Source organism: Oreochromis niloticus, linkage group LG17 (assembly GCF_001858045.2).
Source record: "Oreochromis niloticus isolate F11D_XX linkage group LG17, O_niloticus_UMD_NMBU, whole genome shotgun sequence".
Classification (NCBI taxonomy): Eukaryota; Metazoa; Chordata; class Actinopteri; order Cichliformes; family Cichlidae; genus Oreochromis; species Oreochromis niloticus.
Window position 1 is genome coordinate 21577707 of NC_031981.2, and position 15997 is coordinate 21593703.

Sequence of the window (15997 nt, forward strand, 5' to 3'; positions counted from 1 at the left end):
CTGGTTCTTCCTGACCTTGTACTTTCTCCTCACGTTCCCCTCTTTCCTCTCTCCCTCTTTGGACTGACAATCATACACAAATAGATTGTATTCAATTTGATGAAAAAATTACATTAATATGAAAAAAATACTATTAAGATCACCAACAAAAAGTCCTCTCTCAGTGTACTTTCAACCAAAAGGCAAATAACCAAACAACATGAACATCTAATAAAAGATATAAATATTGAAACACTGATCCAACATAATCCTTTATTGACGGATCATTTGATTTTACACTTTTACCTGAATGTGGCTCCTGTTTTTGAAAAAACTTCCTTATATCCATTATGAACCTGGCTGTCTCTCTGTACACAAACACACACACCAGGAGTTATAAGGTTAATGGGCATTCAGTCAGTTAGCTAGTTAGTATCCATTACAAACAGGACAGTGGTAACAACAGTAGGCTACGGACAATTTAAGTTTTAGATTTTAAATAGGCTATATACTTTTCAGAGGGAGCAACAGGACGGTCAAATGTCGCTGATTTTACTACAGAGCAGGACGGATTGTAGGGTAGCAAACATCGTCGGAAAACAGGTTTTCAACACAGCAGGTTACCTGGGTGTAATGTTTTTCAGCTAAAAAGTAACATGATCTGACTCCTACCTAACTATATAAAGAGTAACTGAAGGTTAAATGCAGCTAATATGTCCTGTTTTAAGCCAGACACTTACACCTCCGCTCCGCTGCGTCTCAGCCACCATCGCTCTGGCAGCAACTGTGCTAGAGCCAGAGCAGGGGAGAGCCGAGCTGGAACAAACCATTTTGGAGGGGTGGGGGTGGGGGGGGTGCCCCGAATATTTTTGGGGGAGCTGAAGCACCCCCCAAAAATGGGCTAAAATCGCCCCTGACTGGTATTATATTTTTTTTTTCCTCTTGGAGCTTTCTGTTGTCACACAAAGACATAACCCTAAAATGGTCATCTTGGGCACAGAAGCCCCGCCCACCTTCTGTGCTGTCTTATAGCTTATTTGAGACGGAGGGGCTGCTTGAGGCCCAGGATAAGATATGGCTTATTTTTAACTATGAATCATACAAAGCTGCTGTAAGAGAGTCTGAAAACAAACCCGTGGAGGAGGAAGTGAGCACCACAGCTGGTCAGATCAAATGAAATCATATTTTATTCGGGGCACTTGTCTGTTTATGATCGCTGTATACCTGTGTGACGCACACGTGCTTATTATTTCTGTTATGAATCTGGATGTTTACATTGAGGAATCTGTGAGGAGCTGATGACGCCTGTGAGGCAGGCTGAGGACCCGCCAACAAGCTCATTTTTGTCTTTTTGCCAACATGTTAACGATGTTTTGGTCTTGAAGGAGGCGGAGCAATAAAGGTTTTATATTTGAAGCGAGGAACCCTCCCCTCCAACCCTCCCCCACCCCGATTTCAGTTACATGTAAAGGTCACCCAGCCGACGAGCGGTGCGACATCCGTCCTTTTCCAATTTTCAGCCTCTCTCTCTCGACATTAAAGGATTTCTGAATGAAGCGTGACTTCTCTCTCTCGCTCTCTCTCCGTTTCTCCATCTCCACATCATGGGTTGCCATAGCGACTGAGCAGCATCGATGACGCCCCGTCTCTCCCCTCTATATTTACTCTGTTGCCGTAGCGACGACCCAGGCATGCACCAAAGAAGAAGAAGCAGCAGCAGCACAGACTTCTGTGTTTATCTCTGTTGCTGTTCGATTATTTTGTTGCATATTGTCCTTTTGGCCCCTCGTGGGGGGTTTTCTGCACTATTTCTCCAAATGTATGTGGACACATCCAGATTATGCAAGCGTGTCATTGCTATGAAAGTTTCAGCTGTTTTGGTTTCACCAGATATTGAACCTGACTACATGGATGTGCTTTCTTTCATGACCCACGCAGCTAAAGTGGAAACCCGGAGGGGTTCAAACTGTAAACAGCCGGCCCTCAGACCCGGAGTCACGCAGCTGTGCAGTGTTTACCTTCAGATGGTTGTTAATGGCGCTCTGAGTCCTTCATTCACACACTGAGTGGATCTCTTTAGGTTCACCTCTGACTTTAGACGCTGCGATACAACAACAATCAGAATGAAACTCTCCTGACACTCAGATGGAACTAAAACAGCAAAATATGGCAAGATCACTGCAACACTTCCATTTTTTCCTCATTTCAGCCATTTAACCTCTGACCCACTGAGGCGTAGATCACTTTTTATCAGGGTACTCAAACTACTTACTTTAAATCTGCCCTAAATCTGCTGTTCCAGTGGTGATGTTCATATGAAACATGGCCAAAGATTTAAATAATGGGGCTACAGTTATACTCATTAGCTAAATGTTCAGTGTCACATCAAATTTCCAGTCTTGGATCTGTATGACATCACCAAGAGCAGATATCCCTAATATGGTGATTGCCTGATATGTTGTTGCTGCCATTAAAACTCAGACAGTTGTTTGTGTTCATCCGGAGGCGGCGTTCTCAGTGAACAGAATCAGCTTTCCCAGATTACTGCATTTGCCTTAAGATATTACAACTTCTGGGTGTTCGTGCAGTACAAATGCCACTATAGAGTACTCAGAGTACTTCATTTCTGAGTAATTGGCAGCCTTACTGTTAATATTTTGTAGTTTGAGCTGCTCTAAATCTCCACATTTGGCAGCAGGAATGCTAAATGACGGGCCAGTAATTGAGCTTGTAGTGAAATCTCTCACACCGTCTCATGAACTGGTGAAGTGTATTGTACTAAAATTAATTATCTGTGAAAAGAGAGACCGGTAAATCAAATTTTTAAGCACTCATATGAGCTTACGCGTTATTTCATGACACGATGATTATCATCCATTATCATTCAGACATTTTGACTCCAACAGCCTTGGTTTTCAGGTCTGCCCCAATTCAGATGTGTAATAGCAACACTGATTCACAGTGCAAAGCTTATTAGTTTCATGTAAAGGCTGTAAAACGGGCCTTTAAAAGCCCGCCTTTAATACAGAGCTAGAACTGGCATCAGTCAAATATGAGACTTTGAGCCTGGAGATCTGGACAAACCAACGAATCCTGAAAAACACAAACAAACCGAAGAACAAGAATAACTGTCCTGACTGCAAACTGTACAACTTTTTGACTGAAACCTGCTGTTTGGTCTCTGGGCTGTAGAAGAAGACCCAGTTCTAAACATTAGCAATAGCCCTCAACTGAGTACACACGGTAAGTGAACAGGAAGTGATCTAGAAGTAGCAGCAATGCTTCCAAAGGTGAAGACGCCTTTAAAGGTGACTGTGGGCAAACGACATTATTATTATTCTTATTGTTCATTCCCCAAACTTTCTGATCACACTTTATGGACGATCAGCTGTTAATGAAATTAACCTGATTAATTTGCACAAAGATGATGTTCAGAAAACGTTCAAAAAGGCTTGCTGTTGATTTGTCTGATATAAGAGCTGGAACAGCTGATTTTTAATAAACTACTTCATCCACAGAATGAGCAGTCATATGGGCTGAAAGGATTAATCAATAAATCAATTAGCTGACATTAAATGCTTAAAACTGGAGAATGCAGCTTATCTGATGTGAGGGCTAATTAAAAAAGTAAATGAAAGAAATAAATAGGTTAAATAAAATCCTCTTTAGTGCTGAAACATGATGAGTGTCTCTGTTTTAATGACCAAAGAGCGGATCCAAAGTAGTTCGGACTATCGGGACTAACAGAGCCTAACTGATGAAGAAAAAATTATAAAAAACATGCCGCTCACGCCTTCACGTCACACGGTAAAACGAGGGGTCATTACCTTTGGGTTGAGGACCAGCTGCTGCTCGTCAAAGTGCAGCAGAGCCACAGAGTTGGACTCGGAGTTGTTGACAAAGATCTGCAGGCAGGGGTAGAGCGACGTTCCCTTACAGTCTGCTCCACATGTGAACACGCACTCGAACATCTCCTCCGGACGCAACACCGACACCACCTGCAATAGGGGGAGCACACGATTAGTGATGGATATTAGCGGAATGCAGCTGATTCGTTGAAAAATAACATTTTTTACTGGTAATTTTATTTGAAATATAAATATTTACTAATTGTCCAATTTTCTGTGAGGTAAATTTGAATGTTTTGTTTGGGTTTTTAACCGAAGGTTGGATTAAGGTAAAAATAAAATTATTTGAATGTGTCATGCTGGTATGAAGGCCTGGGAGGAAAAATGTGTTTAAGATGAGTTTTAAAAATGGACTGTGGAGGTGACTGTTTAACATGCAAAGACAGTTTATTCTATAACCTCGGGGCAGCGATAGAGAATCCTGTCCCCTCTGAGTTTCCACTTAGATTTCTGTATATGTAGCAGCAGTTGGTTAGATGACCTGAGAGCTCGGGGTAAAGACCATTTAAGGATTTAAAAACAAATACAGGAACTCTGACTCAGTGGAGCTTATAGGACTTGATGGTTCGATCCTTTGAGTAATCAGCGCTGCTTCCTGCCTGGGGTCCTTAGTGGGTGAGCAGTAACTGCTTCATTAGGGTCATCAGATGGGCATCTTCCATCCTCAGTATTTCATTGATTTTATTTCCACAATACCTCCAGAGGGCTCAACATGACACCTGGTGTCCTTTTTCTTGATCCACAACCAGTCACTTCTTCACTCAGTGCCCTCGCACTCCCATCCTCTTCAGGAGTTTTGGTCTTGACAATAAGCCCTGTACACTCAACCTCCACAGCAAGGTTCTGCCTGAGCTGCTATTACGACAAGCTTTCCTGTTCATATGCCTCTTCAACTCCAGATTCCCAAAGTACCATTAGTTCCAGAATGTCTAATATCTTCTGCAAAGCTGATCGCAACATGAGGTCTGGCCTGAGATTAGTTATTATTCCTATCAGAAAGACCAGTGTGATCAGGGTTGACCTACATCTTCCAGGGTGATGCTTACTCTTGCCGATGACTTCACAAGAAGTTCTCCTGCTCTCATGAAGGGAATGAGGCTTGGTATTCAGACCACTGTAGGAGCGAGGGCATTGGTGTCAGTTCTCCTTCCTTATGAGATAATCACCAGTTGTTGCAGGACCTGGTTGTGGAAGTTGTACATTTCTAGGCATTGCGGCCTTGGGAAAGGCTTTTTTTGCCTTAGAGTTGCTGGAGTTTGGCAGAGAGCATACATATGGTCGTCTCCACTTCCCTAAAGGACGTTTTGGGCTGTAGGGAGGATATTGTAGGTGCCTCTGATTATAAAGCTGAGTCTGCTTCCTTCCATTTTCCAGAGATCCTTCCAGTTGAGCTTGTGATGTTTCAGTTTTTCCCAGTTGGTTCACTGGCCCAGCATGTGAGATGGACTTGTGCCACGTTGCTCAGCTTGTCCCAAATCCAAGTCCTGCCCTTTCCTGCTGAACGTGTCCAACTATATCTCCACGCTCGAGAGGAGACTGTGCTTTCCGCACAGCCTCTGACGGAGTCCACATCCTTGCAGTGGGAGCAGCAGCTCTCATTGCTGCATCTTGAGACTTAGTCAGTGTCAGTTTTTAGTAAACACTTATATCTGTGGGAACTTTTGTTCATGCAGCTTTTAAAAATGTGTGGACACAGAGTACAGTCTGAATCTTTTATATGTCTGGATGCTAATGATGAGCGATGGCGGCAACTTGTCTACCGGCTCATTACTGGACTCAAACAACGACCTCAGGCATGAAAATAAATATCAATGTCCATGAAAAATAATCAGTCAGTCTTTGCAGATCTGATAAAAGTCAGACCGCTTCATCACTCAAGAGGTCACAAAGCTGCAATAATGTCCAAGTATCGTGATTGATGTGTTATTAAGCGATGGATTAGTGAATGACGGAGCAGACGTGCTCTCTGCCACATGACTTTGGACTTCCAGTCTCCATAATGCATGAACATTATTCCAAAATGATGCAATAAGCTAACAGCCAAATAAATCAGGTCAGTATGAATTCATCATCCACAATAAACAGCTGGGAGTGCAGGCTGTAGCTGCCTGTAATTTATACCATGAGAAGTCCTGGTGGCTTCAAAACGCTGTGCAAACACTTTTAACGATCCAGAGCGGAAAGTGATGCAGCACGAGTGAACCGAAGCAGCTAAAGGTGGACGCTTTGTCCTGACAACAAAAATCAAAATAAATGACTAACTCAATCAGAAAAGGCCTCAGGCTGCTTTGAGCTGTGATTTCAAACAATATGTTTTAGTTTCTGTCAAAACTAGAGGTCATGTTTTTTTCTTCTGCCATGTACAGCAAGAAGAGGAATGTTTGAACCCAACGAGAAATTTTTTAAAGGGTAATTTTGTATTCTGAGAGCAGCAGGAGCTCTAAATGGAAATATTGATTCATTCAATCTAATTTATCCATTTTAAAGACAGAGAATCCGTGACCAGGATATCTGAAGAAACACTACGAGTTGTTATTTGGGGAATTCAACGTACAAAACCTGCACAGCTGTCTTGATCTCATTCAGGCTCCTTGCCATTTTTCTGTCACTGGTTCTCTGGCTCCAAAGCAGGAGAATGCTGATTGGCTTTACCAACTGGGGAAACAGCTGCCAGTGAGCAGAACACCAGACCGGCCTGCTGCATACGAATCGAAGAAAAAGTTTAAAAATGAAACAACTCAGATGTCTGGAAGGGGATTCAGAGACACCGTCTGTGAGCAAAGAAGATTCTCCTGAAAATAATAGATGGATTCACTACATGAACAAAAAGCTGAAACTACAAAAACTGATTGGCTGCTTGTGTTTTCTCAATATGTTTCTGATGGCAGTGGAGTTTGTTAAGACTGAAGGTAATAGACGGAAGTTTGTCTCCCTTTCAGTAAAAATATCTCACAAAGTAATTATACTGCCTTCTTCTCACAGCAATCATCCCTCTGATTGCACAGCGGTGGCCTCCTATTCAGCAACAAGACAATGCAAAATAGCTTTAGAAGTTACCTTATCTTTAAAATGCAGCTGCAGGTAAATTAGCCAGTTGAAGCATCAAAAGATCAACAAAATGACGACAAACTTGTCAAAATGTTGACTCATTCAAGCTCATCGTTTCAAATTCCTACTGGGTGTCTTCCTCTAGATAAATGCTTAAAAGGATTTGAACTTTGCCCTTCTATCAAAAGATTTCCTGTGAAGCTCAAAATACTGTAAAACAGCATGAAGCACTCCAAGTTCCACCTTGAGCCCGACCAATTTATAAGCAGGACAATATTATTGGCTAATAGCCGAAATTTAAAAAGGGAAAAAACAGATAGGGAAAAACACCCTTCAAAAACATTATACGTATCGCTGTCTCATCGTTTGTCCACCAGAGGGCACTTAGGAACTTCCCTGCTGGTAACACGTGTTGGAACTTAAATAAATATCTACACATAACAAATATCAGAGAAGCTTGTTTATGTTTTGTGTGTCATAAAGAAAAAAACAATACCGGACAATATTGGAGAACATCGGATTTTTAAATCACTGAATATCTGTTTGATTAACCTGTAGTTCCATTCTAAAAGTTCCTCTGCATCTGAAAGTCTTACTCCCTGAGAAATGGGTTTGGTGAAGATAAACAATCTCAAGAAACATTACATAGAACCAAGTTCCTCTCTAGAAATAAAAGTACATTCTTAAATGATTGTTACTCTTATCAGCTTTTCTCAGTCTAGCTTTTAAGCTTGTGATTTGGCATTATATAAATGAAATTGAATTGAATTGAACTGAATAGTTAACAGCAACAAAAAGATGATGAGCTTAGGGAAATGTTAAGGTCAGCCTTCTTTCTCCGACTAAAAGCTTAAGGAGGCTTTAATTTTGGCCGTGGTCCATCAATCTGGCAGGAAAACTAACAATCATCACTGCAAGGTCCATCCAAAAACATGGATTCTGACAATAGAAGGGTTAAAGAATCTTACAGAACTTTGTTTGTAACTGGTTGGATCCACTAGAAACATCGACATCAAAACAACACAATGACGAGGTCAACAAAAATTTTAAGGTTGACCTTTTCTTTGAACATTAAAGTCTCAAATTCCCACTTCATCCTCCCTTTGGATAACAGCTTAATAAGAATGGAAGATGATTTCTCTTGCAGCTGACAGTGACGGCTGGAAAACGCTGAAAAAAAACAATGTCTACCCGTTTTTCCAGGATCTTACATTTATAAAGTATTACACTCTGAACAGGAACTTTCAGTAGATAAACCATCTCATAGAACTTTATCTAAAACCTGATTCCTTTACTAGAAATGTAGGTCGCACCTTAAAATGTTCTAATTCTGCACAGACAGTCACTGAAATTGAGGTTCAACTAAGGTTGAGTTATGCTTTTCTGTGTCTGCACTCCATGAACCAGAGAAAACTGCAGATTTTACCAGTGGTATATTAGGGTTTTTTCTAGAACTCCTTCTACTACAGATTAGGAACTTTCCAAGCATAAATCAGGAGTAAAACTTCAGCTGTGAAGGTTACCTTTGAAAAAAAGAAAGAAAGATCAGTTTAAGTGCAATATTTAGCTTTTCTAATACATTAATACGTAGTTTCTTTGTAAAAAACACAAATATAACAATGTCATTCTTTCTCGATATCCCATGTGGAGGACTTTCTCTGTGATATTCTTGTAATTTACAGCTAAATACCAAATAATACCAAGTAGTTTTAGAGAGTTATGAGGACGGTTTCCAGGAAATGGAAGAGAAAATACCGAAAGTTAAAAATAATCCTCCGGGGGATGAAAAATGTCTGACCGCTGGGTATCCAGCCAGCATTTTCCAAATTTGAGGCTTAAACTAGAACCACAGCATGTTACCTGTGAGGTTAAAGCTAGCAAAACCTCAGACTAACATAGAATCTGGACTACAGAAGTTAGACTCAGCTGTCAGGGTGACTTTAATTTAAAAACAACAGCGAGGTCCGCGTTCACTGACAGACGACTGACAGTTTGTGTCAGATCACCTCGGTCAGACCGGCGGGATCGCTCTCACTGTCCATCAACGTCTGATAACTGATCTGCATTAGAGTTTGCCCTCATTTATTACTGGACACTTCTCGAGTGGCTGAAGGAGATTAGCACAGATAATCTGAGTCAAACTCACAGAAATCCTTCAATATTGATCTCAACACCAGGAATTCTTCGAGATGGTGCTTCTCGTCAGTGTGTCAGTGCAACATATGGTTAAAAGTACAAACAGGACAGAAATAGGACAGTTTCTAATACACTAAAGTAAATATGTCAGTGACTTTCTAGTAAACAATTTGGACATTCCTGAAAACAGCAGCATAACAAAAGAGGCAAGTGGATCCTTTCACCTATAGTAAAGCTGCAGCTTTGTCCAGTTAATGCATAGAATTTCAAAAAGCTGTATATTCTTTAAGTTCACATGAATAAAAACAGAAAAAATGCAAATACTGGACCCAGATCCACAGGAATCAACATTATTTTCCCTTAAATACTTTCTTTTTGTCTGAATCAACATTAATACTTTATAAAATCTCCAATCATGATGACTCAAAAATCTGGATATTGAGTATCGATGGGAATGTTTACTCCACCATCAGCGGAGAGATAACAGAGAGTTGGCAGCCTGGAGGTGTTTCTCACTTTTATTGAACTCATGGTGACATACGTGCAGTGGTGAGTTGGATTAATGTGTCTACTCCACTCCATGTGTGAGGAGAAACTAAGGAGACTGGAAATAAGTGCAAGAAAGACTCCCACAGTGAGCTGAAAGCAGACGAGTGCACATATGAAGAAAATAATGTCAGTATTATGTTAAAAACTGCATTTATTTTGGTCCTGACTTCACTTATTATTTTACTAACACTGAAGCACTCCTCTCTTTATCAACCACTAATACCACAGCTGATAATAACAAACTTCCACAGTCACATCACTAATTTAGGCTCCAGGTAAAGCCACCCTGCTGCCGGTGAGTGTTAGTACGCTACACTACAGCAGACATATGTTTACTATTTTTCAGTACTTTTGATTGATGTACTTTTACTGCGTGTAATTAATCAGTTAAAGTCCTAGTTGTGTCAGCAGTTCCTGCGAAATGCTGAAATCCTTAACAGCTCTCAGTATCCTGCAGTAGGCTGCAAGTTATTTTTTTCTTTTTATAGGAGAACTATTAATAGGCTGCGTGCTAAAATAATATTTTACAGTGAAGTACTATAGACAGCCAAAGCCTGCCCTAGAAATGCATTGTGTGATATCAAAAGTATTTAACTGTAGCGTGTACTGAATGCAGTAGCAGTACTACAGTAAGTGTGGTAGCAGCAGTCCACATTAAAACTACTTCCACATAAACACACCTCTGAAAACCAGCACAGCGTGAACCCCGACAACAAACGACAAGGAAAGTCGGGTTCAGTGTGTATTTTAACTAATACTACCACTAACCTGACTACTACTACTACTACATCTACTACACCTCCTTGTACGGCGGCGGCTCCGGCAGCAGCGGCGGTGGCAGCTCGGAGCTGGCAGCCGGGCTCACCGTGCAGTTGGCCGGCTTGCTCTGGAGGCTCTGCAGGGTCGGGCTGAGCCAGCAGAAGCCCAGGATGAAGAGGCTGAGGATCCCGCAGGCGATCAGGAACAAGCCCAGCCGGATGCTCTTGTCCTCGGCCTCGGAGTACTCGTACGACACCCGGATCTTCGCCATGGCAGCCCCGCGGAGACCTCCGCCGGCATGGAGAGGAGGAACGGAGGAGGAGGAGGATGGATGGATGCACGGAGGATGAAGGAGGGGGAAGAAGAGGAGGAGGAGGCGCTGCTCGCTGTGTGCTGAGAAACTGTTGAGTTTAAACGCGACCGCTTTCGTTCTGTAAGCGCTTCATCTGTCCTCCCTCCTCCCCCTCTGCCTCTTTTATCGCCCACCTCACCCCAGCCTGCCCTCCTTCTCACCCTTCACCTCCCACTCTCCTCACTCGTCTCATCTTCACTGCAAAAGCCCAAACAACCCTGGAACTTTCTACGATAAAGGCTCATTTCACCAAAATCACAACACACGCGCTCAGCGCCGTGGCCAAAAGTGTGTGGACACCTGTGTGGCCATCAGGTTAGACACGTCTGCACATAATTCTGTCAACAACAAGTCTGCTTTCAGCTGGTTTGGCGTCAGCGGCATGCACTGACGTCATAGTGAGTGATAACGTTATAAAGAGAAACCAAAGACTGTATATAAACTATGGCCACTGGTCAGGGTGTCCTGTGTCGAACGAAGAGGTCTCTTCTTCGTTGGACCAATCCTGGTGAAGCACTTAAGCTGTCTCGTCTTGAGGTGGAGCTCTGGGTTCTACTATGAGCTCCTCACCTCATCAGGTCTACAGAGGAAGCTACTCACAGCTGATGAAAGATCAAAGCTCCCTGTTCTTGAAAATCTAAAAGTTCAGACTTGTTTTAAATGGTTAGAGTTTCTTTATTGGTTATGTGTTTTTAAAACTGCATAAGAAAGTCTTTGTTGTACTTGCACATGCTTTGGGATTGTACCTATGTCAGGTCTTAATGGGTCAGCAGTTCTTAACGGGTCAACGGCTTCTGGGCAGGTGAACCTCTCGGCTGGATTCTGTGGAGATGTTTGTCCTTCCCCTCTGGGGCAAGATGCCAAGATTCAGCAGCATTTCCAGAGCCCATCCAGATGGTGGAGAAACGTAGATGAGAGGTGCAGCAAAAGTGACACATTTGTGTGGACAGACTGCGGAAGCTTGATCCTTCTTAGCCATGAGTGTGGACAGTTTTAGCATGTGGTCGTCAGACTTTAGGGGTTTATTTGCAGAACTTAAGCTAAAAGATTAGACGCATGTGTAATGGAGCCAAAGAGCGGCGCGAGGACGTCCAGCAGGACTGTCGTGTCTGAGTTCAACCCTCCTGCTGAAAACCTTTCACTTTGGGAAACAGTTTGATGTCCTGACCTGAACTCCATCCAGCGACTCAGGTGTCCACATACTTTTGGTCATGTGGTGCAGCCTGTGGCTACGTGGCATGTTTCTATGGTTTCATCTCTCTCTCTCTCTCTCTCTCTCTCTCTCTGCAGGTTGAGTGATGCTCGATCACTCCGGTGGCTTGATGATTCAATCCAGATTTGTGTTTTATTTCGCCGCTGGCTCCTTGTTGTTCTCTCGCTGTTACATGCTGCATGAGATAAGCCTCTTAGCGGAGCGAGAGAGCGCAACACTCAGAAACATCCTCTCTTTTTCTGGACGTCAGGTTTGCTTTCACACAGGAACTAATACCTGACTTATATCTATCTCAAATATCTGTCTCTCTCAGAAGTAGTGGAGCATCGTTAGTCTGGATTTAGAAAAGCAGTAATTGAAAACATCCCACAGATGGTGAGACAGATGCGAGGATTCAGCTGAGATAACTACGTATTCAGAGATGGAGTTGTTGTTTCCAGTTAGTTTCACTAGTTATGGCTTTGAGTGGCTGAGGCGAGTTTTATAAACACCCGTTTGGTCGGTTCACCACTATGACTCAGGCTGAAACAACTGGATTTAATGCCCATGGCAGACCTTCATGCCATTGTTGCTCTGTTAACATGTAAAACGTAAAAGTACGACACGATTTCCACATTTCACTTCATAGGAAAGTTTTTTGGTTGTGACTGAACAAAACCAAAACCTCAAAACAGAACACTGCATTTCCTGTGATGCCCACTAGAGGCTGGCTCACAGACTCGCTTGTTAAAATGTCTTTGCAACACAAATAAACATGAATTTTGGCCTTTGTGGATAGTTTTACTCTTCATTACCTTTTAAATAGAGAAAGAGGGTTGAGTTATAAGCTAATCCAAGCTAATGTGGTCATTAATTACACAGACAGATGCCTGCTAATTAGTGCTCAGTAACATCCAAATAAAATCCTAGCATTTCACTCACGGACTTCTCGGACAGTCTGTTAGCACAGTAACCTCACAGCAGCCATATTATTGGTCAAATAATGTAATTAAAAATGCTCCAACAGCACAAACACAGCTTAGAGGTCCAGCTCAGAGACTCTGTCCACGTGTCAGTCAGGTGCCACACCACTAATAATGCAAACTTTAAGCCTTAATACAACTCAAACAGGTAAGTTACATCACGCTATTTATCTCTGCTGTGAAGTTTTAACATTTTCTCTAGTGGTCTCTAGTGGATGCTAGAGGAACTGCAGGTTTTGCCTCTTACTTTTCTGCGACAGATTAACATTTTTAGATTGTTGTTCTCGTTCGTGTTGAAACCAGATGCTTCTATCTGGACTTCTTCTCTCTGACCTGCTCAGTAAAGAGCTCTGATTAGATAAATTACTACATGCTGAAAGGTTATTATGGATTTTTTTGTATCCAAGGAACCAAAACTTTTTCCTTTTTCTGTCTAAAAAACATTTAAAGATACTAACAGTAAAACCAGTTTTGCCCTCAGGGATGTAAAATAGCAAGAAGAGCCCGTGGGTAACCAGTCGTACTGTAAATCATCACAGCATTTATCATCATCTTGTTCCTGGCATTAAAAGATGGTATCTTTGGGTGTTTGTGTGCTTTTAAACTGTCAGAACTTCATTAGTGTTGCTGTGATGACACAGTCTGTCTACGCCACACTCATCTCTCCTGCCTGTGTGGACAAGCAGAGGTTGATTGTTGTTAAAGACCAAAACAGCCAACCACAGTAGTCTCCAAGGACCAAATGATCAATGAGCCGACTGAGATCTATTGATTTCCCTCTCTCTCAGCCACAATGAGGAGCCCAGAGAGTGAAAAAAAAGGGCACACGCTGACACAAAGTCACATTCTTCAAATAATCTATTGGGTTTTTATGCAGAAGCTGTTTGAATTTTGTCCCAGTGGGTGAAGGAGCCTCAGCTCAAACATTCGACTACAGCGAAAAAAGACTTAATCAGTCTTCAGATCACACTAATGAATGCAGATAAATCACATTTACCAACAGGAAACCAAAGCTTAAACATTACCTGCTTCAAAGATGCTTTATTTTTTCTAATGAAGTACAAGTAAACACAAGGACATTGATGATGTCACTTGGGGCTGTGGGGTTAGGAATAAAGCTTTTTACATATTCTAGACAAATTCCACAGCAGATTAAATTAGAAGATTAAAATGTCGGCTAGAGCTGTAAATATCTGACTGCTGTCACTGAGGAACTCACAAAGCAGCTTTCTTTATTTTCTTGTCATATGTGTCCTGTTCTAAAGGTGGATGTTCACAGCAAACACAGATCAGGTTGGTGTATGAATAGAAATCCCTGTGAGCCAAAAGCTCAGACTGCTCAGAAACACTGTTTTTTTTTTTTTTTACTCTTGGATCTGTGATGTCACAGAGGGGTGATCTCCTTATATGGTCATCTCAGGTACACCCACCTGCTTGTCTCACAGGTGGGTGTACACTTTTCTTCTGATTGGCAGTAGACTGCCAATCAGAAGAAAAGTGTCTTAAAGGGGTCATGATGCATTTTCAATCATCCAGGTAAGTAAATCTCCAAAAGTTGATTCTGTTCATCTGGACGTAACGTTTTGTGGGAGAAACGTTTCGTCACTCATCCAAGTGACTTCTTCAGTCTCAGCTGACTGCAGGTTTCCCCAAATCTTATAAACAGTACATTTGCATAATGACTGAAACCAGCCCACTGAAGGAACAATGGGCTGGGAGGTCAGTTCCTTAATCTTAATTATGCAAATTCTCATGATCATTGATCAACAAACACTGACCAAAACCCACTGATCAAAGAACACTGATCAATGGCCATGAGTACCATTCACAGAGAGTTGGGGAATGGCTGCAATCACAAGAACAGCGCATCTGCATGTGAAAACCTGTAGTGATCCCATATGTGTCAGGAGTATTGGAGGAGTTGAGACACATTTTTTCTAAACACCGGGTCTCTGTGGCTTTTAAACCCCAAAACACGCTGCGCCAAAAACTGGTCCACCCCAAGGATCGAGTCCCCCGACACAAATAGAGTAACATAGTGTACGCTGTTAAGTGCCAGGAGGATTGCCAGGATTTATACATTGAGGAAACCAAACAATCTCTGGCGAAGCGGATGGCACAACACAGAAGAGCTACCTCGTCAGGCCAGGACTCTGCAGTTTATTTACACCTACAGGCCAGTGGACACTCTTTCAATGATGAGGATGTACACATCCTGGACAGGGAAGAACGCTGGTTTGAGCGCGGAGTCAAGGAGGCCATTTACGTGAAAAGGGAAAGACCATCTCTGAATCGAGGAGGGGGCCTAAGGGTACATCTTTCGCCATCTTACAATGCTGTGATTGCAGCCATTCCCCAACTCTCTGTGAATGGTACTCATGGCCATTAATCAGTGTTCTTTGATCAGTGGGTTTTGGTCAGTGTTTGTTGATCAATGATCATGAGAATTTGCATAATTAAGATTAAGGAACTGACCTCACAGCCCATTGTTCCCTCAGTGGGCTGGTTTCAGTCATTATGCAAATGTACTGTTTATAAGATTTGGGGAAATCTGCAGTCAGCTGAGACTGAAGAAGTCACTTGGATGAGTGACGAAACGTTTCTCCCACCAAACGCTACGTCCAGATGAACAGAATCAACTTTTGGAGATGTCTTAAAGGGGGTGGAGCTAAATCTACTTTTTTTCTATTGAACCCAGGGGCTGGGCCAGGGAAACACTTCCTTGATGAGTTCACAGCTCAGTCACTGATTTTGGGGTCATGCTGAATAAAAACACAGTTTTGGGAGTAATCCATTTTTCTGAGGACTTGTAATTGACAATTCTTTAGTCAGTGAGCATGCAGTGTTTTTGCTCCTCAACAAACTGACAGCTCTAAATTCTCCACTTTGTTCGCCAGCTGGTTTCTAAAGATGTCAAACAATAACTGCGGTAATGTTTGAACATATGACACGTGTCAGCTGTACGCTCCCAAACCAGCTCTTCATATCGTCAGTGACCAGGCCTTTGGAGAGACCTCAGTGCACCAGCTCAATGTTGTCCAGTATCTGATGATTGATCAGTCTCATATTTATTCAATCAGCTGCAGTAATT

General features: G+C 42.2%; 1 protein-coding gene and 1 long non-coding RNA gene across 3 annotated transcripts in view; one reads left to right on the forward strand and one right to left on the reverse strand.

Annotated features, from left to right (window-relative positions):
- The window catches only part of LOC100691688 (calcium-activated potassium channel subunit beta-4), a 45820-nt gene extending 34847 nt beyond the window's left edge, over positions 1–10973 (reverse strand). The window contains exons 1-2 of one of the 2 annotated variants that reach the window (XM_025899408.1): positions 10420–10973; positions 3807–3977 (exon numbers count right to left, since the gene is read on the reverse strand). In XM_025899408.1, coding sequence (XP_025755193.1) covers positions 3807–3977; positions 10420–10650 — 402 coding nt within the window. In that variant the 5' untranslated portion in view covers positions 10651–10973. The remainder of the gene's footprint in view (positions 1–3806; positions 3978–10419) is intronic. The other variant, XM_025899409.1, reaches the window with a different exon arrangement.
- A 195-nt stretch (positions 10974–11168) lies between these two features.
- LOC112842595 (uncharacterized) lies at positions 11169–12717 on the forward strand. The gene is made up of 2 exons (XR_003214423.1): positions 11169–11922; positions 12022–12717. It is a non-coding gene; the product is annotated as an uncharacterized LOC112842595 (long non-coding RNA).
- Positions 12718–15997: the final 3280 nt, after the last annotated feature.